This window comes from Orbicella faveolata, unplaced genomic scaffold, assembly GCF_042242905.1.
Source record: "Orbicella faveolata isolate gen_17 unplaced genomic scaffold, um_ofav_v1 contig_1, whole genome shotgun sequence".
NCBI lineage: Eukaryota > Metazoa > Cnidaria > Anthozoa > Scleractinia > Merulinidae > Orbicella > Orbicella faveolata.
Window position 1 is genome coordinate 5882463 of NW_028301536.1, and position 27757 is coordinate 5910219.

The 27757-nt window shown below is 39.3% G+C and overlaps 2 protein-coding genes across 2 annotated transcripts in view; one reads left to right on the top strand and one right to left on the bottom strand.

The window, feature by feature from the left end:
* Positions 1 to 9240, top strand: LOC110064383 (vesicular integral-membrane protein VIP36-like). Its single transcript, XM_089286548.1, has 9 exons — positions 1 to 150; positions 1492 to 1607; positions 1944 to 2058; positions 2464 to 2546; positions 2696 to 2791; positions 3331 to 3402; positions 3890 to 4004; positions 5004 to 5129; positions 5930 to 9240. Exons 1-9 carry the CDS (start codon positions 42 to 44, stop codon positions 6082 to 6084), a joined length of 987 nt encoding a protein of 328 aa, XP_089142674.1. The 5' UTR covers positions 1 to 41; the 3' UTR covers positions 6085 to 9240.
* LOC110064237 (catenin alpha-2-like) overlaps positions 9226 to 27757 on the bottom strand; it is a 24490-nt gene continuing 5958 nt past the window's right edge. Inside the window, exons 8-27 of the mRNA XM_089286452.1 lie at positions 27098 to 27187; positions 25094 to 25246; positions 24624 to 24716; positions 24237 to 24393; positions 23234 to 23434; positions 22537 to 22640; positions 22324 to 22371; positions 21827 to 21947; positions 20375 to 20641; positions 19395 to 19595; positions 17708 to 17971; positions 16689 to 16895; positions 15772 to 15917; positions 14122 to 14303; positions 13591 to 13639; positions 12269 to 12325; positions 12036 to 12170; positions 11503 to 11595; positions 10935 to 10955; positions 9226 to 10851 (exon numbers count right to left, since the gene is read on the bottom strand). Coding sequence (XP_089142578.1) covers positions 10675 to 10851; positions 10935 to 10955; positions 11503 to 11595; positions 12036 to 12170; positions 12269 to 12325; positions 13591 to 13639; positions 14122 to 14303; positions 15772 to 15917; positions 16689 to 16895; positions 17708 to 17971; positions 19395 to 19595; positions 20375 to 20641; positions 21827 to 21947; positions 22324 to 22371; positions 22537 to 22640; positions 23234 to 23434; positions 24237 to 24393; positions 24624 to 24716; positions 25094 to 25246; positions 27098 to 27187 — 2766 coding nt within the window. The 3' untranslated portion in view covers positions 9226 to 10674. The remainder of the gene's footprint in view (positions 10852 to 10934; positions 10956 to 11502; positions 11596 to 12035; positions 12171 to 12268; positions 12326 to 13590; positions 13640 to 14121; positions 14304 to 15771; positions 15918 to 16688; positions 16896 to 17707; positions 17972 to 19394; positions 19596 to 20374; positions 20642 to 21826; positions 21948 to 22323; positions 22372 to 22536; positions 22641 to 23233; positions 23435 to 24236; positions 24394 to 24623; positions 24717 to 25093; positions 25247 to 27097; positions 27188 to 27757) is intronic.

Here is a 27757-nt window from a genome sequence, read left to right on the forward strand (position 1 = left end):
GAAGCGAGTCGGCAGGGTAACGTAGTAAAGAAAATTTAGCGATGGAGTTCACGAACGTTTTCTTGTCGGTTTTCTTTCTACTTATTTCGAAAGTAATCGCAAATGAAGATTCGAAAGGATATCTTCGAAAAGAGCATTCAATATTTAAAGGTGAGTTGAAGTGTTTTTCAGTAGATCTCACGAATATGGTCTCTTTTGAAATATAACTTTTACGAAGTCAACAGAACCTAGGAAAACGTAACGTAACGTAACTTTTCTGGTATCCTTAATGCCCATTTCCTGTCAAGAAGAAGTTGTTGTTCTCTCACAGCGCTTTTCTTCGCCAGATTCAGTGCGTGATCATTTTTTGAGTGCAGTTTTATTTGGCATAAAATTAAATCAAGGAATGTAAAAATCTTAAATTCAGTGTTTGTACAATTTCTTCGACTACAATTGTAGGTTTCCATGTGACATGCATGTGTTCACGTAGCACTTGAAGTTCGATCGAATAGATTATTCCATTACATAAACATTTTGGCTTTCAGGTTTCATGTATTCGAATCAATTTTGTTCAATCATCAGACATTGCAATACGCAGTGTTTAATGCACAGTGTTACTGGTTGCCAATTTTATCAAAGTTCATGTAGTGTTGTTTCGTGTTCTCGATTTGCTATGATCATGAAGATGGTGTTCCAAGTTCTCCAAGGAATTAATGCGTTTGAGGTCAGAAAAACTACTAGTCATGGCTAGTAGATGCACAAGCAGAATGCGAGTGCATTCGTAACATAGGAACACGTAGGAAAACACAGGAACAATATCTTTCTTTTGGTCTTGGAATGTATAAGTAAGGGTACATGTAGACTTGCAGAAACGTCCTTCATCTAATATACTCTTGTTTATTCATTACCCGCTGGAGGAAGGACTTTTCATAATAGATTGCCGCCAGTTCACGACTTTGTCCCTCACTCAGTCGTTTCAAGACCTTCACAATCCCACTTCGTGGACTAAAACCTCTCAGCTTGCTTCACTTGCTGAGCTATTCCACCCTAAGATTCATGAGGTCGACTTGTGACAAGTTTAAAGCTAGGATTTCACTGTACATGTTAGTATTATTCATAGTATTTGAGCTAAATATTTACCTGCAGGCAAACGATGTTACTGGTTAATAAATTTGTGCCTGGAAAATGTGTTGTTTGAGAAAATACATGTACCCCTCCCACAGGAGATTTGTAAGTTTCTCTCCCCTCCCCCTCCACCTTGGAATTGTCAGTAACCTTCCTTGGGATGGGTATGGATATTTTCTGGAACTGCAAATTGTGCCATTATGATTTTAGTTTTACATTACATTCTCTATGATGCTCACAGTAATTCACACACCAAGTAACTCTCTAGTAGGTATAGATTCAAACGTTTTCAAGAGTGGATAACAATTTTGCCACCAAATGAAATATCAAATATGTTTTCATTGAATATTCAGGTCTTTTTCAGTATTGTTTTTCTTCTCTTTCTAGGTGCTGGACCTTCTATTCCATATTGGGATTTCCATGGAAGTACATTTATTTCAAGTAGCTACATCAGATTGACACCTGACCATCAGAGCAAGAGGGGTGGCCTGTGGAATAGTGTGGTAGGTATCTGCTTATTTGATCTGGTAACTTGTCAAGGGAGGTAGGATGGCCTTTAAATACTCTGGATGGAGTGGTACAGGTTTTAGCCCTGGCTGGGGACATTGTTGAGTACTTGGGCAAGACACTTCACTCAACTCACAATACTGTACATACCTCTCTCCACCCAAGTGTATAAATAAGTACCAGTGAATTTAGTGCTGGGGGATAATGCTGTGATGGACTGGCATCCCATCCGGGGGGGGGGGGGGGGGGGTTCGCATTATTTGATTATTAAGCTGTGAAACTGGATTTGATTATAAATGTGTTGGTGACTTTACTTGCGTCTTTCCTGTCAGCCATGCCATGTTAAAGACTGGGAAATGCTGCTTCATTTTAAAGTACATGGTGTTGGTGATATGCTGTTTGGTGATGGATTTTCGTTTTGGTATACCAAGGAAAGGATGCAAGAAGGTACGTAAGATTGCTAATTAAATAAATGACATATACAGATTTGGCCAAGCCTAAAAGCGGAGCTCCTTATTATAATAAGTTAACCTGACTTGAGCCTGCAATCCAATTGAAAACCAGTAGCTGGGCAACAGTCAACTTCAAAGAAACAATTATGACCTTGATGAGCTCTAAACCTGAGCCCATGATATGGTTACGTGATACTGGTCAGTGGATACCTTGTTTTGACAGGTGTCAATTGACAATAACACGGATGTCCAATATCAAAGTTGTATGCTGTAAACCAAGGCTGTTGTGTCTCAGTCCATTAGCTGGAGAATTGGCTGCCATGGTGCGCGATGTCGTCGTAGGGCGCAGGCACCCCTGATCCATGGTGCTAACGATATTGATCCTCCCCTTTCTTTTCAGGCGATGTATTTGGTAGCAAGGATTATTTTTATGGTCTTGGGATATTCTTTGACACCTACAGTAATCACAATGGTGAACACCAGGTGAGTTAAAAGAATATCCTATGCACAAAAACCTCTAATGGTTATTTCCCAGAAAATATTCTATTTCATACCCTTCCATTTTTTTTTTTTTTTGGTTTGATTTCCCTATGGCTTCATTATCACATTGCTTTCTTACTTATCTTTTACAGCATGAGCATCCTTACATTTCTGCAATGATTGGTAATGGTTCTGTTCATTATGATCATGATCGAGATGGAACACTTAGTCAAGTGGCTGGGTGCTCAGTGAGTATCTATCTGTGTTAGTTATTTGATTCCATGAAGGTTTCCAAAAGTAATGACTTCCAACACTTAAGTAGCACTTAAGTTCTAAAGATTTTATGGTTGTCCTGTAAACCTCAAAAACTCTCAATCTTAATAGTAGTTAGTGTTTCCTAGCAGGCATTACAGTGTTCTAGCAGGAAGTCTGTGTATCACAGTTTTGGAGGCCTTGCGAGCCCCATGGTGCAATGAGGATTGCCAATTACATCTAGTACTTAGCAATGCTTTTATGATGTGAAGTAGGTGGCTTCTAATTCCCTGGTGCAGTACCCATTAGAGGACAATAAAAGAGGTTTATTAAACAATTTCTAGAGGAAAGGCTTGTAGACTGCTACTATCATAGCTGCAGTTCACAACAGAATAGCCAGACGTCATAAAACAAGACAAAATACAAGAATTACAGTAGGCACACTTGCCTTTGGGGTGATGAGCAATGAATATATGTATTGTACCAAATGAGGTATATTTACAGTATGTGCATTGTAACTTTTTTTGAACTGTAGGCAAATTTCCGTGGGAGAGGTCATGACACTTACGCTCTGATCCGTTACTCAGGAACACAGAACCGTCTTACAGTAAGTCGATGACTTAATTGTATTCTGATGCAACTACAATTTGAAAGAGCTCCAGTGACATGGTTTTTCTTTTGAAGTTAATTTTATCATGGTTCTCACTTTCAAGTCTTTCTTGTAAAATCCTAATTGTAAGACCATGCAAATGAGAGCTATTGAACAGTACTTTTGTGTGGTACTCTTAAATATGCTCTGAGAGTTGCTTCCAATTTGTAGTCATTTTAGGCCTGGGTAAAACCTGTCAGTAGCATGTGACCATTGAAATGAACACTATCAAGTAACACTGAACACAGCATGGTGTTGTTTGTTTCTTAATAGTCCTAACAAAATCAAATTTAAATTTCATCATCGTCATCTTCATCATCATCATTATCATTGTTGAGTGGGAAAAAGTGATGGTAGGCATCACATCAACTAACTTCTAGTAGGATCAGGACTGTGGGTCACACACTACACTTAGTTTACTGCATGTTTTCTGTTTAATTGTCAGTTGTTTGTCGACGTCGACAACAAGAATGAGTGGACGGATTGTTTTGATGTGAGTGGAGTTAAACTGCCGACTGGGTTGTATTTTGGAGCGTCAGCAGCCACTGGTCAACTTGCAGGTATTTATAAGAAGCTAACTACTTTTTTTGTTTGTACATGTCATTTTTATGATTTCAGAGTTCACACTGAAGAAAAACGCATTTTGTTGAAAAATTGATACTGAGATGAAGAAACAAGACTGCAAAATAACCTAATCCTAGTTCTCTTTAACAATTACATTAATTTATGAGTGCGAGCTTTCAATCGCGTGATAGTAGACGAGGGCGCAGCCCTAGTCAACTTGTTTTTAGTAGAAATCTACTAGTTGTTCAAAACTTTATCTAAATAGTAATACTGATTACTCTAATTCGAAAACGCAAAGAAGCGGTTGTCATTTTGTTAGCAAGCACGCATTGCTAAGCTACTCACTATCTACAGCAGAATAGACGTAGCCAATAAGAGAACGGCATTAGTGATTGAAAGCTAGTAGATGCAACTAGATAAATGTAACGTACGTGTAGTCTTGAAATTGACTTGTTTTTGTTATATTTTGACAACATACGAACAACGCAACCAAGATCAATTAGAGCTATTTATCTACCCAAAGTCAAGTGTTGCAAGTACAAAACATAGGGTAGACTTTTTAATGGCAAAGTCTGCCGTGATCTTGAAAATCGGATTCCAAAATATGACGTCAAGTGAAAAGAGAATCCATATTGGTTATTATATTAATTCCTTTATAATATTTCTTGCTTTTGTGAAAATGCTCACAAACTTAACGGGATTTTTTAGAGAAAAACTTCAAATTGATTGTCAACAGAATGAATTATATTGCTCGGTCTGCCAGGTCTGATTTTAATTTGTGAGAACATCCATGTCTAAGTATTCCAACGGATTCGATGAGATTTTACAATGAGAATATTTTACCGTTTGTTAACTACCATTAGGAGTAGCGAGTCAGCTATTCGATTTGACAATTATGATAATAATTTAATTTACATTTATTACCAACAAATGTCTGCGAAACTTTACATCATTGAACAGGGTTCATTAATATTGTGTTTTTTTTTTCTTTGCAGACAATCACGATATTATATCCATGAAATTCTATGAAACTGAAATTCCAGTCACGGCAACTGATGATGAAGGCGATGTTGATCGCTCCAGAATTGTGCCTGTCGCAACTGGAGCCGAACCGTACAGAGGTATGGAAATTCTTGATACAATACTGAGACATTTGTTTGCGATAAACACATACAAAATTACATTCACATCAATGGAAACTTTAAAATGCTCAAAATAATAGCGTTCTAAGGTAGAAAAACACTGACGTTATAACAAGGAAACCCAAAACACCATCCGTCGGTGCCGTTCTAGTCGCTCTTTTCTCTAGCGAAGGTTTCTCGAGAGTCGTCTTTCGTTTCTCGCGAGTAGAGTATTATTTCTCGCACGGCAGGTCTCGTTTCTCCAAATGATTAAACGCGTCAATTGCGAGACTTTTTATCAGTGGGGCCTATTTTACCATCGGATTGGAGCACGATGCTAAAGTTCCATAACTGTTAATTATATGGTATTTGATATTGCTATTTTGAAGTTTCTTTGGTTTACTTCTACGACGTGAAATGGCTATTGCCTATAAAACAGAACTTAACCCAACTTTTGAAGACCAACAGAATTCGTACGTGAATCTCACTATGTCCGCAAGCTTGCTATAATTTTATTACCTTGCACTAGAAAGAAATAAACGCAAAAGAAATACCAACTTGTTTTACTGAAAAGAAAAAATAACGAGTGAAAGATTCAGAATTTTATCAAAATGGCAATGTTTTGACCTGTCATAAAATCAAATTTGATGATCTCGATTCCATCCTAGTGGTGCAGTCAGACTTCTTCCCAAAATACGTATTCGTTAAGTTTGTGTATTTGTTGGGAAAGAGAACTTCCGACGGTCATCCAGAACACTTAAAATTTAGACTTCCCTAAAAGAATTCTTGCTCTCTTTCAGAACGTGTTGAGGACGTACAAGGGAGTTTCTCGTCAAGGACTGTCAAGGTTTTTACATGGCTCTTCTGGTTTGCTCTTGTTGCTTGCTGTGTTATTGGAGTTTCTCTCTATGTCTACCAGAAACGCCAAGAAGACTCCAGGAAACGGTTTTACTAAGAGACAGGCATGGACGTTCAGGATACTTCAAAGTGATCCAGTTTTGTCCGAGTGAATAATGCTTTCTGTTTTCGCGCGCTCAAGGTCGGAGAGAAATGGATGTTTACTCGGACAGATTTAATTAGGAGAAAATGTTTTGAACAATTATCACTGGAAACTTCAGTCACTACATGCATTGTAGACATTGTGCGTTTGAGGTCCGGAACAAGAACAAGTTTTGGTAAATTCTTAATATAAAACTACCTGGCAGAGGTTGTTTATATTAGTTCTAGTTTCATTTTTGTACGTTGTGTTGTTCGGATTGCGCAATGCCACAAATCGAAGACGAAAAAAGCAGGCCCTGTCCACACTGCACCGGAGAAATTTGAAAGCGCAGATTTATTTCTACAGTTAAATCTACCGTCCCGACCAATCCGTCACGAAAACGGAGCTTTTCGAAAACGCTCTTCAAACCGGAAGAATTTGAAAACGAAGCTTTTCTAAAACGGTGTAGTTACAATAATCGTGTGACTTCCCTGACAAGGTTTTCCTCAAACACAAATTTATCCAAACTGACCGGTGATTGTTAGGTTTTGAAATTCCTCCTGCGTTGTGTGAACGGAAGACATTTGAAATGTTTTCAGAGTGAAACCTCCGTTTTCAAAATTCTCTGGTGAAATGAAGACGGGGCCTAACACTACTGCAATACAATGGAACCTCGATTTAACGAACTTCTACATAACGACGCCCCCCTTAATATAACTTACGAAATTCTTCGCCCGGCCAGTAATAGTAAAATATATGTTTAAGAACCCCGATGTATTGAATCCTCGTCATATGGAACATATTTTGCTAGTCTTTTAGCTCGTTATATCGAGGTTCCACTGAACATAACTTGGGACACCTGTGGGGAAGGGACAGCCAAATGACTATTTTATCATATCAATATTCCGGATTCGCAACCATTAGAATTTATGTATGTATGATTACATGCTAAGTGGAGCAAACTGAGAGTGATCATAATAAGTTACTAAGACAAGAGAATGTTTGCCACCACTTAGCTATCTTGTAAAAGAATTTATATGTACTCTTGTGGTTTGGAATGATTCTAATACTGTTCCATTAAATTATCAGCTTGTTAGAGGTAGCTTATTTTAATATCCAGTGAAAGATTTCATATGCTCACTGCCGCTTCCTAGTCAGCCAAATGTAGAAGTTTAATTGCAAGGTTGAAATCTCTTTCCTCAAGACTTGGTTACAAATGAAGACAAATTTGCACGTGAGTGATTATTACATGTATTTTATAAATAACAGACTAAAAAATATACCTACAAAGTAATTTTCTTTTTATCTAGCGGAAACTAGATGTCATTTAGTAGCTTTTAAGGCGCTTAAATTATTTACCGCTCCAAAGACGTCGGGAATTTAGACTGTTCCCAGCCTCTATTTTTCAACGCACGCGAAGGACTGAAAAAGCGCGCGAAGCACGCGGGGGTGGGAGCAAGGAGGCGAGCGACGCGAGCGTCCTCACCCCTACCCTGTCAAGTCTTCCGTTTGTGCTGGCGTCCAGTTCTCTCGCGATTCTATCCGCGCGGTCAACGATCGAATAAAAATACGAGAAAATAGAGGGCTGGGAATGGTCTATCGGAAATTCGACCCTATTGGATTCTGTTTGGTGTTGTTAGTTGGAGCGTAATTAATCGTGTGGTTTTCATTTGAGTGTCGAATTAACAAATTGACGTCAGTTTTTCATGCATCTGTCCTGTTATTGATCATGAATTTCGTCATAACATTGTCAAAGTAGCTGTGGATCCATGAGGCGATAGCCGAGTGGATCCGCAGACTACTTTGACAATGTTATGACGAAATTCGTTGTCATTAACAGGACAGACGCATGAAACACTGACGTCAATTTGTTTTTTACGATGACAAATTGTCATATGTCCGCTCTCGCTCGCTGATGCGTTCCATAATTTATAAATTCGTATGTCTGTCCGCTTATTGACAATGAAAATTAGCCAATGAGCGCGCGAGAATTTCGGCAGTTATCGTAAAAAAGTAATTGACTTGTTCGCATTCGTTTTCCCGCGCTTCGCGCGTCACCTTAAGTTTTGATTGGTTCACTGTATTGTCTGTGTCCTTTGTAATTGGCCAGAGTGATTACAATTGAAAACCGCTCTAAACGAAAATTGAACCAGTTCAACTAGTCAAACACTTCATCAATACGGATTTTCTCGGGTCGAATTTTGGACGTCTCCCTCGAAAGAGAGAATTAGTTTAAAAGGAAGATCTGTTTACTGTGTTACAGTTTCTCTCTTTCTGAAAACGTCTGGTATCACGCATTATGTAAATCGAGAACTCATGAACTCAATCCAGGGAAATCGGGCTTAAAACAAGTCGCAATGTCACCAGATCAGTCTTTCCTCCACTTCTTCTAGTATAGGGGAATCTTTGTTTACAATATTTGCCTCGTTACCATAGGCGATACAGTTTCTGATGAAGCTACAAAGAGATTAATACTGAATATTGAAAGGGCACAGCATGATTAACTGTCCCAAGGAGTTGGAACGCGATGTATTGAATACTTTTTGTGCGACGCTGGTTTAAAAGTTCAAAATTTTACAAAGGATGTATGAGCTCATTAGCGCTTTTGCCACACAGAAATTTTGATGTTTTTGGAAGACAACTTCGCCCCGAATATTACACCTAAAGAGCCAAACATTTCACCACTTACTAAGTTTCACAAGCTCTTTAAGTTTTTGTAGTAAAATCGTGTCAAGCATGATGCCTGCTATGCGCAAAGTCGTATGTTAATGAGGAAAAATGTAAACAATGACGTCAGCAAAGATTCGCCTATAGATGTACACCTTCAAACCTTACCTTACCTAAACTAAAGTACTTTCGTGGGAAAACTAGAGTGCAAAAAAATATATCGAACGCCAAGGTTTGAATATCCACAAATTCTGTGTCACTGTTGTATTGAATGCATGCATTCGGCTTCAAAATTCCATGCAAAATGACGTGTTTGCTACGATTAAGCAAGTTAGTTGAGTCTCAAGGCATAATATGAATTATTTGATATATAACTGTTACTAGTTTAGAATGTCAATGCGTTGAAGTACGTTTATTGTGTTATAAAAGCTAGCAAAACTAATAAACAAATGTTTTCAGATCACACTTTATTGCTGACAATCATGTTGCAGTCACTTCGTATTGTACAAACACGTTTTCAAAGTTTCGCTTAACTACAAATCGACTCAAAGCTGTTTCAAGATCGACACAGGAAATGTTTCTTCAATTTTGGACTAAAACCTTTCTATAGGGATTAAACTTCTCTAATCCAGTTACACCTTTCTGTCATTCGCCACATACTTTCCTACAGAACAACGTTAAACTTCAGTGTTCTCTCTTTTTTTTTAAAGTGAAGACATTGCATGCAATTCTAATAATCACACTACCTAGTTACAAAAATACTACCTTCATTTATGCCACTTGTCTCGACTTTGTAGCTACAAATAACCAGTCTAACTTGTTTTCAGCACTAGAACCCGTATCCCTGAGGGACGGGGTAATGGGGAAGAAACATGCTCGTCGTACAAAATTCTGGAACCTTTAGGCTTCACATCCCCGTTACTGTCAATCAGGAGCCACTCCACCACCCCAAGGGGTTACTAATTGCTACGCTATGATCGTACAGACGAGTGTTAGTCGGAGGAAAAAGCGCCGCCCTTGGCAAACCTTCGACGAGTTTCCGAATGCTAATAGCCAATCAAAAACTATTGCGAGCGCTCACGAGCTACTCCGAAACGCACTGTGCCCAAAAAGCTCCCGCCAAAACTGCCGCTTGTAAACGGCTCAAATTTTGGAAATTCTTCTTACTCTTCAGCCAAAAGTTAAGACAGTCATTGAAAGGTTAGACTTGATACGCGGCAAATACGTAGAATTTAGTAATCGCTGTCCGCCAAGTTTATTGGCCATCGTATTTTTGGAACATTTTCCCTGCAAAAGTCTTGAGCATTCTCGCTTCAAACTCTTACAATTTTGGAGGCTTCGAAAACCCTAAGTGCGGGTGCATTTTTGTGTTTGGCCACCGCTGTGAACCGACTGGTCTGTTAAATAAGCTAAAAATAACATAAAACATACAATCAGCACCGACCTTAGACCGCCTAACATATTTACAACTATGCTGAGCTTCACAAACATTCAGCTGTGCAAATTCCATATCTTTAAAGCAGCATGGACAAATTCTCCCTGCTGTTTCTAACACATTTTATACAACCATTCTAAGGAGAATCTGGGATTCAACTCACACTTGTCCATAAGATCATCTGGGCTCAAATACTAAAAACCTACTATACCTACAACATATCATTATAAAAAGTTAACAGAAATACGAGGGACTAATCCTGTTGGAAATAATCTTCGAAGCTCAGAAAGACTAGCTACAGAAAAACTTCAGCTCTAAAGTTGGGTGCAGCAAGGGCTTCTACAGTCATCCGACTTCAAATTCACTCATTCACTTCCAGCAGGTTTGCTGAACAATTCTTCAACGTTGCAGAAAGGGTTCAAACTACTTTTGCTGCTATTCGCCCGACCAGGAAAATTTCCCGACTAGTAGAAGTCGGGCTGTCGTTTTATCTCCGAAGTGTCGAATTCCGACAGAGCTTGTATCGGAGACTCTTGCTTCACTTTCTCGGCCCGCTGTACTTGCGGTATGCGGTCATCTTTATCAAGGTTAACCAGGGGTTTCTTCTCAGGTGCACGCATGCGCCATGTGACACTGGAAGTCTGGATTTTACGAAAGAAGAAAGGTATGTTAGTTACTAAGGCAAAAAGGAAAAAAAAAATCAAAATTCAATTAGAAATCTTACCCTCGCTTCTCCTGACTTGTGCTGCAGATGAAAAAAAAAAAAACGTAATTTAACGACAGCAAACTCATGAAATAACCAAACCGTTTTTCGTGTGTCAATGAGGAACAACCACAACTGGTTGGGGTGAATTAAGGGGGTAGGGGGGGAGAGGTCGGTCCAAATCAGTGATATAGACCTCAAAAGTAGATCTGCATGCATAAGGGCCAATAGGGCACACTGCTAGCGATTTGACTAACGATTCTACAGTACGAAGCAACTACATAAATCGCCACTTCCCCTAAATGAATGCTAGTCTGTCTTGCCCCCCCCCCCCCCCCTTCCCACTACCTCACCTCCAGCCCTAATTATCCCCTAGTTTTTTTGAGGGCCACCTCAAAAATTCACTCGTAACTCTGTAAACGGAACCAGTGTCAAGAGGCAGTAACCCAGGGTACCCACTCCGGGTCGAGAGTAATAAGCCACAGAACCCCCTTCCCCCACAGCGCCCCCTGGAGTAAAGGTCTTTAACAGTCTCCTAGTTGATACTGTGACTCATCCCACGCGACAATAGTAAAGTCTAGAGAAGTACCTTGGTGTTAGCAACATAAGATGCCTTGACTGTGGAGATGACAGCATTCATAAGATTCTTGGCAGCTGTGATTAGAGATGTGGCACTGTCCAACTAGAGGGAAACGAAAACAAATCAGCATTGAATTTTCACGTTTACAGGATTTTATTTTAATTGAGGCTTCCCGTGTATGAATTAGCGACAGGTTCAGTTCACATCGCCAAACTGGGAACCGCGCTTTAAATTCTGCAACATATTCCATAACTTGAGCAACAAATTGGAATTTTGAAGCGCGGTTTTCAGTCCAGCGATGAGACCTCAACCTGTCGCTAATTTCTCGCAGTCTCTTCATAAACAGTCGACCAAAGGGCAAACTATTTCTTACTCTTCGAAACAGACGTGGCAAAATGACCAAAACTCTAACGGAAGTTGGACACTTGAGGGAGAAATTTTAATTGACTTTGCAAGAGGAAACCGCCAGAACATTGCACAGCAGCATTACCAAGATTCACAAACAAGAACATCGGTATGACTTCGATCAAAGAGAAAATTACCCCAGACACGACAAGCTCTCCACTGATCATCTGCACATCGGCCTTCACTCTAGCTGTGATGGTCAGCTGATGAGAATACAGTGCTATGCGCTGTATGTACGCTATCAAGTCATTCTTGGAACTTGAGTCGGGACACTGGCAAAATACAAACAAAAAAACATTTTGAAGTCATCAATATTACCTTTCTATCATTATCACCATAAAATAAAGCCAAAACATTAGTAAGAACTTACCCTCCGTGCTATTTCCGTAGCTTTTTCATTCATCTTTCTTCCAGCTTTAGCAATTCTCTGCAATAAAGAAGAGACATTATCAGTCAGACAACGTCATATTTTGGAAAATTAACGTACGAGTTTTCTGCGACATCAAGAATAATAAGGGTCAAATTAGCTGCTATAAGCCGAAGGCGACTGATAGTCTGGATATCACAAAGACCGAATTTAAAAGTTGTTTCATTGTACAATCCATAGTAATAGATGTCCAACAGTAGCTTGTTTCGGTTCGACAAAATCAACCATCGTTATGTCTTAATCGTACCATTGACCGATCATCGCTAGTAAATTGTACAATATATCTTTTTTTAGATCTGGAATATTGCTGCAACAGCCGATAGCGCTTCTGGAAGGCATTTCTGCGCACTTTTCGAATGTGTATTGCACCATCCTAAAGGAAATGAGAGGACGTGAGATATTCGATCTTCCTGGGTAGACGTCACAACAGCCGCTGGACCCATTCTCCTCAAACTCGGTCGTGAAACAAAATGGCGATGTTTTGGGGCTATTTTCGAGATTTCGTCGGGGCACAGAAAATCGAGCATTTAACCGAATCCAAAAATTTTTCTCAGAAGTATTTCGAATAACATGTAGATTCGTTTTAGCGAAAAAAATTTGGGGTTAGGCGCAGTTTAAACGAAGACGTGATGATAGATGCGAATGCAGCCATAACACTACTGGAAAAAGACCTGAAAAAATTTTCAGGCTTAGAACGGGATTCGAATCCACGACCTTTGCGATACCGGTGCAAAGCTCTCCCAACTGAGCTATCAAAGCCACGTGAGAGCGGTGGTGTGTGGGTTGGCCCTTTATGTTCAGTGGACGTAATACTCAGCTCAAGTATGTAAATTCCTTAGTAATAGATGTCCAACAGTAGCAGGCCAACCCATACACGACCGCTCTCGTGTAGCTTTGATAGCTCAGTTGGTAGAGCATTGCACCGGTATCCGCAAAGGTCGTGGGTTCGAATCCCGTTCAAAGTCTGAAAATTTTTTCAGGTCTTTTTTCCAGTAGTGCTATGGCTGCATTCGAATTTACCATCACGTCTTCATTGTACAATGTTTCAAGGAATACATCACAATTACATGTGGCATAGTTGACAGTCAATTGTGACGAAATCTATGTATTTAACGGAGACGTCGTTTGCTTGAAATCTCCGTCGCTGGTTCAAAACCTCTGCGAATCGGCGATGTTTCTTAAGGAACATCGCAATTCTTGAGAAAAAAAAAAACTAACAGCTGCTTCCCTCATCATCAGCCATGAGGTGTGAAGTTATACTCTACCTTGGCAGCATCAATGACATCCATGGTGGTTTTCAATGGTCCGGTACCCCTGTGATTAGAATAACAGGTTAGACAAGAAAATCAGAAAATTTCTCATCAACATGACATACCAAAAACATTAAAACACCTCAACAAAACTAGAACAACCAACAAATCGGCAACTTCATTGCTAGTCTGGAGCAGCAAACAGCACAACCTAATCATGACGGTAGTTTATGACTGCAGAATCTACATGCAAGGGTTAGGGGCAGGGGCGGGGGGGGGGGGGGTGGCGAAACGGTGATTCGGACGTTCGCATTAGAGGTTGTGAAAAATTCCACAATTCATTTTATTTGAAATTTCTCGGTGTAGTTTGAAAGCCAGCTTTTTGAGCTTTAATTTGATACAGGGGTTTAGATATCTAGAGCTGAACCGAACGCGCTAAATCGCTTGGACACGAGACACCTCTAAAGGTATACGGTAACCTTAAGGCAACGTTTTTCTCACTTGCCCACCAATTTTCTCGAAACGGAAAAACATTGTGATTTATACCTTGTGAAATCAGACATTTCCATCATCATCATGCACATCTTTTTGGCCAAGATAATGATATCGTTTCCACTCTCATCCCATTTGGTCAACTCTCGTTCCAGTTTCTTCTTCTCCAGTTTCAGACCCTCGGTCAGCTGTTCAATCTTGGCCTTCTCTTCCGCTGGCAAAGCTCTCATCAGGGACTGGAGACAAAGGAAAATGTGATCAATTAATCCGCGTAAGTCTCGGATGGAACTCCAGAGGTTTGAAGGAAAGATTTACAATAAACAAAAGCACCTATCTTTCGTTTATTGTTACTATACACTAAACTACAGGCATACAGGAGAACTTTAAATAAATGTTTCATTTGGAAACAGGCTTTTTCCCCAATTCCGGAAAACATCAAAAATCTCAAGTCCCGTCCAGACTATACCGTAGGAATTTGAAAACGAAGGTTTCACTCTGAAACGCATCAAATGTTTTCCGTCCACACGACGCCGGGGGAAGTTAAAAACGCAGCAATCACCGGTCATTTTGTATTTGTGTTTCAGGAAAACTCGGTCAGGGCAATCATGATTGTCGTGACGCCATTGTCTTCGAAAAGTTCCGTTTTCAAAATATTTCCCGTCCACACTAAAACGCAAAGCCGGTGTTTCCAAATTCCACCGGTTTGAAGAGCGTTTTCAAAAAGCTCCGTTTCCGTGACGGATTAGTGTGGACGGTAGGCCAAACCGTACAAATAAAGCTGCGTTTTCAAAATTCTCCGGCGTAATAGGAGAATCTTTGTTTACAATATTTGCCTCATTACCATAAGCGAAACAGTTTCTGATGGAGCTACAAAGAGATTAATACTGAATATTGAAAGGGCACAGCACGATTAACTGTTCCAGGGAATTTGAGCGCGATGTATTGAATACTTTTTGTGCGACGAGGGTTTAAAAGCTCAAAATTTTACAAAGAATGTATGAGCTCATTAGCGCTTTTGCCACACAGAAATTTTGATGTTTTTGAAAGCCAATTTCTCCTCGAATATTACACCCAAAGAGCCAAAAATTTCACCACATACTAAATTTCACAAGCTCTTTAAGTTTTCAAGTAAAATCGTGTCTAGCATGATGCCTTCTATGCGCAAAGTCGTATGTTAATGAGGAAAAATGTAAACAATGACATCAGCAAAGATTCGCCTATATGGACGCTGCCTTAGGCCAATGAATCTATTCCCCTGAGACCAGAGATTAAGAGTAATTCGTTTGTGGGTTGGATTCGAGTTTAAGTTTAAAATTGGGTTGGGTTACATCATGTAGGTACACTCTTAGGCCTCACAGGGGACTTATATATTTTTGTTTTCGACCTGCCACTTGAAAAATCTGCAAATAGCTATAACAAATATATGACAGGATTTATAAAAACCGTGTCAATACTTTGCACCAAATAAACCGTATGCACGTTGATTTCTCAGATCCCAAAGGCCTTAAAATCACTCCAAGCGATGGAGTAGGAAGAGGAAAATAAGAAAGTGGAGAAAAATAGGCCCCCATTCCTTTAATTTTTATATCGTCTAATTTCTCTGGCAAGATTAAAACGCTTGAGCAGGACGCGATTTCTTTAGCACTGTTTTCACAAATCCAGACATACATAGAATTAATTAATAAGTATGTTGTGTAATCATACCCGGGCACTTCTCTTGGACATACTCTTATCCTTCTCCCAATCGTCAGTATCATCAAACTCAGAGCGCGCTTCATAATCAGACACAGCTCCCTCTAATTCATAATCTGACACTGGTTCATACTCAGACTCTGTCGCATTCATGGCGCCTGCGCGAAATCAAAAAAACAAAAAGATAGAGAAAAAAAATGTCTTAACAAAAAATACTTTCATCGTTCGATGCATTTCAGTTTTCCTTCCTTTTTATCGGCCGAGAGCCCATAACGTGGCCTGCAAATAACTGCCTAAAATTAAGAAATACCGTCAAATGGTGTTTTGCTCAAAATGTGTGAAAAATGTGTGAAAATGGCAGAACGCTCCCTGGCAAACAATTGATCTGCGAGACCACTGACAAATCACGATATTTTGCTCAACCTCGTGAAATAATCCCTAGTATACTCTAATAACTATCTTCTTGCAACATATTTACGGTAAACCTTTCCTGTTTTTGTCTCTGCCTCTATTGCTGATCGCGTTAATACCGAACTGGCAGATATCTTACTTATTTCAGCCTGTGCTGGGTTACTACTAAGCTAGTAAATATCTCACTTATGTCAGCCTCTACACTGTACTCTGGTAAATATCTCGCTTGTTTTAGATGATTTCTGCTGCACTTCTGTCCACCTTTGTTGTTGAACGTTGTAAAACTGGACTGGTAACTATCTTACTTATTTCAGCCTTTGCTGGGTTATCACTATTGAAACTGGTAAAATAAACCTCACTTTTTTCAGCCTCTACAGTGTACTCTGGTGAATATCTCACTTATTTTAGATGATTAGTGCTATACTTATCCCTGCCTCTGTTGCTGAACGTAGCAAAACTAAATTGGTAAATATCTTACTTATTTCAACCTCTACACCAAACTCTAGTAAATATCTTACTCAGTTCAGCCTCTGCTGACGGGCTGGTTATCATCTCCTCGATAACAGCAGGTCCCTTGTGTCGTGGTGCGCTTACAGTCTTGGCCCATTTAGCTTGTTCAGGGCCTGTGTAGCCGACGAAGGCCCATGAACCATGGAACCCAGGGTGAACATTCCCTGTTGCACCTACGTCATAAAGCGCCTCCTTTGCATCGTTCACCGAGGTGCCTATTGAAAAAAAATTGACCTGCTGTGAGAGTTGCCACACAGCAACCCTACAAAACTCATCTTTCCTGATCAGTAGCAAAATCTGATGACAACTTAATAGGAATCACATCTCGCAGGACAGAATGCAGTAGAATTTCTCGCACGTACATTAGACAATTTCTTATATCAATAAGAGTACAGACACACGGACGAAATCCCGCGCGATCTTGAAATTTCGCGAAATTGCTAGCAGTCTAGCGTTGTTATTTCTCGAGAATAAGAGACAAGCTGCATCTAAGAGAAAACCATCAAAATAGTTGAAGATGAATTTCAATTCAGACTGGATATAAAGTTTCTATTTTATTTTCCACTGCTCAGTGGCCATGCGCAAAGTGATTTACGAATGGACTGATCTCGGTATTAATTACTAATGAAATAAAGGTACGCTACAAAAATAACTTTCCTGCATTTTATTTTTGAGTTATTGTATGAATGACTCCAAGCTTATGACGCCGTGCATTAGGGCACTGTTTTCGTTAAAAGAAATAAATTATTCAAATTCTTCTACTTTCACATTAGTGGAAGACTATGCTTGATACTGTAGGTTTGTGTTTTTGTTAAAAAACTTATTGGTGCCAGCTTTTTATATGTCAGTCTTATTGTTGGTGATATATTTCGTTATAGCATTGTCAAAGTATCGGTAGTCTGCAGATCAGCTTCTTTGACAATGTTATGACCAAACTTGTGATCAGTAACAGGACAGGCGCATGGAAAAGTGACGTCAATTTGTTAAACAGACGTAGAATTTCATGAACTTGCTCACAGATACTCACCAGTGGTCCCCTGGGTACCGATGAGCACTATCCTCTCCTGGGGAAGTTGTTGTAAGAACTTCGCCATCTTAACACCCTCCCCCTTAGAAGGATCCGCTGTGTCAAAATTCGCCGCCATTATAAAGTTTCTATCACTGTCCAGAACGACCACATTATGCCCCCGCTGCATGGGTGATCTCTCAATTCCATTAACTTTGATTGATGTTCGGCCTGTTCCCTTAGGATCGTCTTCACCCTCAGCAACAATAGCGACTTTAACCACTCCTGGAGAAATTAAAACGTACCAATTATTATAACACATTCTCAAACTTATTAATAATTCATCAAGTTTAAACAAAGGAAATCACGACCGTGACGGTGTTTGGATATCTGATCTTAATTAGCAAAGATTTCTTTAAAGATTCTATTTCTCAGTTTTCTCCTTAACTTCAGTCCGAGGGGGTACTCCCAGACAAATGGGGTGGGGTGGGGGTGTGCGGCCTGCTTCTCAAAATCCTTACCCTATTTATGACCAAAATCTGACCAAAAATTTGATACCCTATCTATGACCTGGCGCTTAAATCAATACCCTGTTCTAGGCCTGCCTTATAATTACTTCCCTAGTTCAAACAGATGTTAAATTGCCTAAACATAATTTGTGAAGGGCTTTTGTTGATGGCCTGATAGATAATGATAAAAATGTAGCTTCTTCTCAAAAAACATACCTATATCAACACTAGAGTGCAAAAACCATACCCTATTTATGACCAAAACAGATGAAAAACCCTACCCTTTGGTGCCGCACATACCTATAGCGCCCCCCTCCCGGAGAGGGGGGTGTAGTTTCGAAGATATATCAAATACTCAAAACAGTGTTTGACAACATTTCCAAACGCCTGGAGTTACGTTAAAAATACTCCACTACACGTCGTATTCTCAACTCTCTTTTCGGTGTTTAGAAATGAGCTCATTTCGTGTTCGATATATTACGTATTAACACAATGTTGAACTATGAGTCTATGGACACAAATGTTATGAGAAAAAACTTCATATCTCTATACATTCATGCCGGCTAAAACAGATTTCAAGCAGTGAAAAAGTTACAGTACTGAGAAGGTGTTGAAACAACAAGAACAATTGTTTCCTTTCAGTTCAATTTTGTCGCTGCCCCAAAATTAGCCACAATGGTATTTCTCGGTTTGGTGTGATCAAATGCAATTGCTGAGGTCTCCAAGAGCATTGCATACAACTTGAAATTCAGTGAATTTCGGTCCTAGTTCCCTCTTTACAGTTTTGAAAAATGTCAAGCTTGGTTTCAACATCTTTCAAAACAGATTCTTGAGCACCGTGTAATCCAATCTATGAAGAGCAAGCGATCATTGCAACAGAGATAAATGCTGTATTCTCAAATTCATCAATAATTCATCCAGTTTGTAACCATGACCGTGACCGTGCTTGGATATCTGATCATAATCAGCATAGATTTTTACGATTTTATTTCTCTGTTTTCTCCTTAATGTAGTTTTAATTGAGAAAATATATCAAACATTCAAGACAGTGTTGGACCACGTTTCCAAACACCTCGAACTTCCTCAAAAGTACTCCTCTGTGCGTCGTATTTTCAACTCTCTTCTCGTTGCTTGGAAATGTGATAAAATACGCCTTCTCCTGTTTATACACTACTTAATTTAATTGAAAACACACAAACCTTTCTGAGCAGCTGGAGTAGGAATGAGCTGCGCCACAATCGCAGGTCCATGGTACCTGGGCCGAATTTCTGCTTTGGTGTAAAATCGTGGCGCAGGGCCAGTGCAGCCGGAGAATGCGTAGGATCCGTGATAACCAGGATCAAATGGTCCTTGGGCTCCAAGGCGCTCCAGTGCTGGGGCAGCCGTAGCAACATTGTTACCTAAAAAATTTAATCCAGTTTGGTCAAGATCACATACAACAACCGTTTGTTTGGGTAATACATGAATCCTTCTTTGCACAAACTTGCTAACAAAGCATCGTTGTTACCACCACAATACCGCTTTAGTCCTTAAATACCTCAGCAACATGTTGGCATGAGATGTTCAATGTAAATAGGGTTCCACTGAAACTGCCTTGAATCTTCATTAAGTCTTTCAACACAACCATACAAACCTCTGTAAGATTGTTACGACGAAAATACAGGTATCTTGTTTAATGATTCAACTTATACTACTCAGGCTGTCATACGTAGAAGAGTTACTGCGTGTCGCATCCTTAATCATTTTTCTTTTGTCTTTTGACAAAAGTGTAAGTACAGCCGGCTCCCCATAACTTGAACACTCACTAACTCGAGCCTCGTACTAAATCAAACCAAAATCAATTTTCCTTGGATTTCCATCGTACATGTACTGTAATTTAACCCTCGGTAATTCGAACTTTGGATAACTTGAAGCAATGTTTGTTTTAGCCTGCGAACAAGCTCCCAGTGTTTCTGTCCTCACCGGGAGCCTGTGCAGAGGCTATTTTGTTTCTCTTCGGGTCATTTTCTATACAATTTTACCCTCGATAACTCGAATTATGTTTGATAATACGCGAGCGACAGCATTGAACAAACGGTGTTCACCGGTACCAAAGAAAGTGAGCGTTGTCGAGAGGTGCCGGTTAGTGGAGCTTTGCACGCACTGCATACCTATGATTTCCGACAGTTCAGTGACTTACCCTGCTCTCTGCTGGTGAGTCCTTGAGTCGCCACAAGAACAACGTGATCCTCAGGGAGCTCATCTAAGAACTGTCCCATGGCTGCACCCTCGCCAGAATTGGTGTTGAAATTTCTGGCCGCATAGACATCACCAATTGGATCAAGCACAACAATATTGTGGCCAGGCTTCTTGGGACAGTGTTCCACGCCATTTACCTTTATGGAGGCTACACCCATTCCCCCTTCGTCTTCACCTCCCTCGGCACGCACTTCAAACTGCAGTCTACCTGAAAATTGTCACAGTAAGACTTAGTGTTAAAGGGGAATACTATGAGACACAATTTTACAGTAACTGTCTAATTTCTCGCGCGCTGATTGGCTCATTTTTATCATCAATAAGAGTGTACACGAATAAAATTTTAAATTATACAAGCTTTCAAATTTAACTTTCAGCCGTCAAACTGTCAACTTTTTAACCAATGAGATTTTATGGACTTTTTTAAGAAGCCAATCAAAAAGCGAGAAAAGCTAATGACAATGTTTGCGTCATTTTGAATAAATTTCACTTATCTTTGTTTACAGCAAGTTTACAACGTCTTTTCCATTCATTTATCACCAGCATTTGACCATTTTGGGGTCTTGTTATTGTAAAAAACAAATTGGTGTCAGTTTTTTTTATGCGACTGTCCTCTTATTGATGCTAGTTGCATCATAACATTGTTAAAGTTTACTACGGAACCACTCGCCTTTGGCTCGTGGTTTCACAGCCACTTTGACAGTGTTAGGACGCAATTTATCATCAATAAGAGGACAGACGCATAAAAAAACTGACGCCAATTTGTTAAATAGATGTCAACAGCTTTGCTCTCACACCAACTTACAACCATTACTACATGACTGAGAAAATAACTTCATTCTGATTAGCCTAACCCTAAGTGAGTGCGCTATCTTCGCTTGCAATTTACTCTCTTGGCTGAACGGTGACCCTCATTTTTCTCTCTGTAGATCAATTCCTTTCCCGGTTTTAACCATTTTTCTCTGCTCTCATGTGAACGACATTTTCTATGAATGTGGATGGGCAAGGCTAATATTTATTCTTTTTCTAGGAATATACTACCTCAAGGAAAGACATCAGCTCCAAACGTTTACTTGATATACTTAGTTGAGTTGAACTGAGTACGTTTACATGTACCTGATCTAAAGTTCTCTGATTTAACTTTTTTATGTCCAATAGCTGTAAGCTAATATCACCTTAAAACCTCTTAAAAACGCATGGTCTTCAACGTGCCCTCATTATTTTTGACATTTTAGCAAACGTTGATCTTTGCCTTACTTCATGATAAGTTTTTAAAAAATCTATAGGTGGGAACATTTTGGGCACGAATGTCCCCAAATAGAGAGAAAGGATATAGTTATGAGGTTAGACCTATAAGTAATTATCCTCTACCAGACAGCACAATGGAGATACATACCACTAGCTTTCAGTTGTTCATAAGCAGCTTGTTCTCTAGCACGGACCTGTGCCTCAGCAAAAAGCTCTGCAGCTGCATCCTCCAGTTCTATCTCCTCACCAACACCTGCGCCACTTTCTCTCTGTGAAAACAGTTAGGTACTAGGTGAAGACAATGCCAGTGGCATACGTATCACTAGTTAATCTCTGTACCATAAATAAACAATCAGAAATTGACTTCTCTCATTGTGCTATTAGATGGTCTACCAATTTTGGAAACATTTTGCTGGCAGTTAAGTAGAGATACACATTAATAATTTCAATCAATGATGAACAACAAATTCCAATGACTTTTAAGCACTAAATTCACTCTTCAAGTACTTTTAAAACCTTGAATTAGGTTTACAAGTGCAAGGACTTTGATGCTGAATACAACTCCCACGTAAACACATCACAAACAAAACTAACAAAAAACAACTGCATAACAAGGGAGTACTGTACATTAATATAGGGACTTACTTTTCTGGCAAGAACAGCCTTCCTGATATCTCTGATGCCCTCATACACCTGAAAATGAACAAGCAATACATCTATGTCCCCAAACTACAAAAACACTCTAAATTGATGCGCACAATTCATCATTAGATGAGGTGGAGCATGATAACAAGAATTATCAAGACTGACGTTTACGTTATCTGCCAAGCCAGTTTGTAACTACACATCTTTGCTTACCAGCTTAGAAGCATCAATGAACTGTGGTTCATCCACATCTCCATGGGGATCTTTAGCCAGTGTCGTCACTGAACGCTCAACATTCTGAGCAAAATGTGGAATAACTGGAAGGAATATCACAAAAAATTCCTTAAAATGGACTCACATTCCAATATTGCTGGGTGTGACCATTCAGAGGAAAGCTAATGGGAAGTGCTTTGATTCATGTGCTACTGTTTATTATGCCATACAAGACAATGGTGGAGAAAATCTTGAGAGTTTAGCTATTGAGCAGTTGAACAAAGTTTAGCTATTGAGCAGTACTGGCATATGGTGCTACTACTTTGAGTTATGGTCTGCATATGAAACCAAGGGTACTACCATTATTTTACAATTCTCAATTTCAAGTAATATATCTAACACGAAATACCGTGTTTGACCACATTTCCAAACACCGAGAAGAGAGTTGAAAATACGACTTGTAACAGAATATTTTTGACGAACTTCAAGGTGTTTGGAAATGTGGTCAAACACCATTTTTCGTGTTTGATATAACTTCTAAATCAAAATTTAAACTAAGAAGAAAACTGGGAAATTAAATCGCAAATTAAAATAACACCGTCACGGTCATGATCTCCTTTGTTTAAACTTGATGAATTATTGATGAGTTTGAGAAGTCAGTGGATGAAACCCTGAAACATATTGCAAAATATCTTACTCTCATTCCGCATAACCAAGACCGCCCTCATCACATTATCAGTGTACGGCCCTTGTTGGTAGTTCTCCATTTCGGCAGTGACTACATCTTCAAGCCTGGCCGTGCGTCCACGGATCTGTCCAGCAGCCCTGTCCACGTTCTCAGGGTCTTTCTCTTGAAGAGCTTGGACACACTTGTTGACATCTTCCAAAATATGAGCCTCTGAAGAAACAAAGTGAAGATACAGTTAGTAAAGCACAGCACTGTAAGCGGACATTATAACAGGGTCTCATTACTCTCTATGTCCTTCCCAATGCTATCCCCTAAGAATGGATAAGTTAAACACCTTTTCTAAGCTTACTGTATATGCTTTTATTAGCTTACAGTATATGTAGATTCACAGTGAGATAGATTGATCAAAAGTGAATGGAATACCAACTGGCCCAGAACACAAACTGCACAATGATGCATGTAGGTGTGTTATTCAAACACTGGTCTGGTGTATCCAAAATCATAACCTGTTTGAAAGCTGCTATTTAAATATGTAATATTACACATATGTATATGCCGTAGAAGTGAAGAATTATCAAAGTTTACATTTATAGAGCTCTGTACTCGTGTAAATGACAACCATCTAACTGTGGCCAATATGATTACATCATGTTTTTAATTGCATTTTAAGTCTAAATTTTACCAACAGTTTTACTAATAAAAGATTTCCCAAATTTTTGCATCTTAGAACTTGCCAGCTCAATTGCAAGACAGTCTGATTGTTTTGTACTTCATTTCAGGGTTCACTGTATTGGTGGAAATCAATATAATAAAGTTTCAAGATGTGGGTCAGTGTCTGGTGGAAATTATTCTTAAACCATTACAAATGTAAAACACACTGTTAAACCCCACGGCAATATTTCTTAGCTAATAACTTCCTGTTTTCTCTTCTCTCTTCTGCTTGACTGCATATTGATTTTGTAAGGAGAAATTAGTTATTAATAATAAATAGATATCACTCAGGGTGATTCACCTGTAGTGGCCAGAAAGTCCTCAATACCAGTGATATCGTCAACAGCTTCAGTCAGGACCTGAAGTTGCTTTTCCCAAGCCTCCTTAAACACATCCATGTTCTCACGAGCCACTTTACTATGAGGACGGGCAGCAAGAGTTCGAGCAGCATTAATGACCTGTAATACAATATACATTAACCAACATCGGGGTTCAATTAAAGCATTTTGACCAGCTGAGTAGCAAATTCTTAGTAAAGGGAGGCACTGTAAGAGTTCAGTGTCTTGCCTAAGAACATGACAGAGTGATACTGGCCATGTTGGAATCCTGTACCCACAATATAATGTTATGACCATCTTTGTCATTTTTGGCAATAAATCAGTTTAAAATAAGCACACCACACTCTTACCTGAGGACACAGATTCTGCAGTCGTTTGGCGGCCAGTCTCACCATCTTCACTTTCTCAGGATTCACAGACATTGAGCAAGCGAGATTGGCCACCTGGTGTTAGGGAAAAAAGGTACTATTAATATACCATAAAATTCCAGAGTTTGGATTCAAACACTGACTGGATGTTGGTACACATGCTAAGAACCGAGAATCTTGCCAAGCAAGAATGCAGGGCCCTATATATTTCCCCTGTCTGGAAAAAGGACATGATGATACCATATAAAATTCCAGTTATATTCACCCCTTGCCCCCTTCAGATATTATCCACCCTTCCTACAGGTCCATCTATATGTAGACAAAAATTACATTCCCGGTTATACAAAATGTAAGCCTTCCCTACTCCTCTCCAGTTACAAGACCTCCTCTACACTTTCTTGTTTGGCTAATATAATCATGATCACAAAGGAGCTTCAATTACCAAACCTTACCTCTTCTAATTTAGCAGCATGCTCTGTGAATAACTTAGCACATTCTTCCACTTCTCTCTCATTTCCTGCCTGAGCAGCTTCAATCATCATGATTAGCGGCATTGTAGTCTCCAAAAATGAATCTGATACGTGATCCACAACAGCACGACGTAACTGAGAATAAAACCAATAAAGACTTGAAAATACATGTGAAGACTTAACTACCTCATTATAAATAAACATTAATCTTATAAATTGAAGACACCTATAACCACATTCATAAGCTGAAGGTACACTGTATTAATCTCAAGATTGACACAAGAGGTTTCAGCAACCTTCACATGAGGTACAATTACTGTTCTTATCAGGATTTGCCATCGCCTGGTAAGAACACTGGTCAGGGCTCAAAATAACGGCCGGTCAACGGACAATGTCCTGCCAGAATGGTGACTTGACCGGCCAAAAACTTCACTCGCCAGTCATGTTGACTGGTCACGCCATGCTGAGACAGTCACGTTGTTCATTCTTGAATTAACAATCAAATCCTCAACTGTAAATCTTAGATTTTTAATCTCTTTTTTATTGTGGCCTCTCACACGAAAACATACACAAACAGGTGCCTGTTTGAACTCGATCGCTTGCTGTTGCGTTCAGGATTGATTGGAATGCCATTCGAACAGTTGGGGTTATCCGTTCAGAAAAATATTTAGCCGTTCAAACAACTGCTGCTATTGTTCAAAAGAATTTTTCATCTTTTAGGACAGCAGCGGTTTTCAATTCAGAATTCAAAACTTTTCAGCCTTTCAAACAGCAGAGGTTTTCCATACGGCAAAGAATCTGATCAGCTTTTCGTGACGCTTTAGATTTGCCCAAACTGTCACACTTTTGTCACAGAGCATCTCTCTTTGCTGCCATATATTTCAAAGGTATTGCTCTACTGATGTCAAGATATTTGTAGTTTCTTTCACTTTCACTGCACAAAAATTGATGAACAAGACGCCAAAACAGAACTTTTTGCTACACTGTCAAGTTGTTTCCAACTTAGACACTATGGGACTCTGGGACATCAAAACACACATTTAGTGTCTGCTTCATTTCCATGAAGCCATAAATGTAACATTGAGCACAAACCCAGTATCTAATTTAGGACCAGCCGATAAGTTACTGTTACAAAACGGACGAAAATAATAATGTACCAACAAAAAAGCCGAAGGCCTTTACATCAGTATCTGTATCTGTAAAGTTATTTTGTTCGCGAATGAAATTTGAGACACTCTACACTCATTATTTGGTAAAATCTACCGAATGATGGTCATTAGTTCTTTGTGAACAAAAACTCTCTCTAATATGACTACAACAGAGTTAAGATCTTTTATGGCCTGCACTTTAAAACTTAATTTTAGTCACATCAGTAAGACACTTTCCAACACTTGTTGTGTAACTGTAGCCATATTCGTAGTAACGCAATGATTTGTTGTACATTTGCACGGGTGAGAATCAAGGAAACAGAAACTTCTTCTTCTGCTATATTTGTTTCCCCAGTTATTTCTGAAGCCCAAAATTAGGATCTGCTGATGAATGTTTGGTTTCATTTACGTTTTGACGGACATGAATACTTTGTAGAACATCAAAACAATGGCTTATGAAATTCAATATACCAATCAAAAAATTTGACTTTTTATAGAATGTGCATCCTTTCAATACTTTTTCTTTGGCAGGTGGCAAGAATTCCACTGACAGCGTGCCACTTCATTGAGCTGCTGGACCCTGCCAAGGCTATCTTTGGTTAAGTCTTAAGCTTTTCTATGTAGTAGGCCAATTTTTAAATGGTCTAGCAACGACTGGAACAAACAAATTATATTTGTGAGTTTAATTAGGTGAACATTAAATTTTTTTTTTTTAAATATCTTGACCAGTCAGAAATGAGATGTGGCCAGTCAGCATGACTGGCCACGGTCCAAAAATTATTTAGAGCCCTGCTGGTACAGTTCTACTGTATGAAAGAGGTTTGAACTCTTGACTTACCTGTCCTCTGAGCTCTCTTGTTCTTTTACACATTCTCTCCAGAGCTTGATCCAAGGATCCACCGGGTGTGGCCTTCTTCTTTCCTGTTGCCTGCAAAAAGAGCAAGAGCTTAACATTTCAAGACAGCTTTTGCAGATCATTGTTGTCGAATACTAGGCAACCCCTGGGCATCACAAATAGATGGCTAACAAAGTACATGTGGATAGGTTGATTATGTTGGTAAGTGAAGAATGTTTTGATATCTGTCATTTCTTGTTTTATTGGAATGTCTCATGGCAAATGTATGTGAACAGATAGTCAACTTGCTGCTTTGCACCTCACTAGCTATGATATCATGTATCAACTGACTTATTAAGACACAGTTGTTTGTAATGGCTAGTATCTCGCAGGAAATGAATTTAAGAAGAGATTGCATTATCACAAGTTAAGTGCTGCTTCCTCTTCAACCTGTGACTTCAAATTTGAAGTGAATTTCAAGACAAAGTTTGTTTGATCTACACATTACACCATTCAACATCATTCCTTATAAAAGTTTCCAAAATGACCCCCACCCATAAATAAATAAAATTAAAGGAAATTTGGACTTAACATTCACTGCAACCCTCGCAATGTAAGCAAAGTTAAGTATCAACAGACTAAATGTTTTGGGTACGCTGCAAT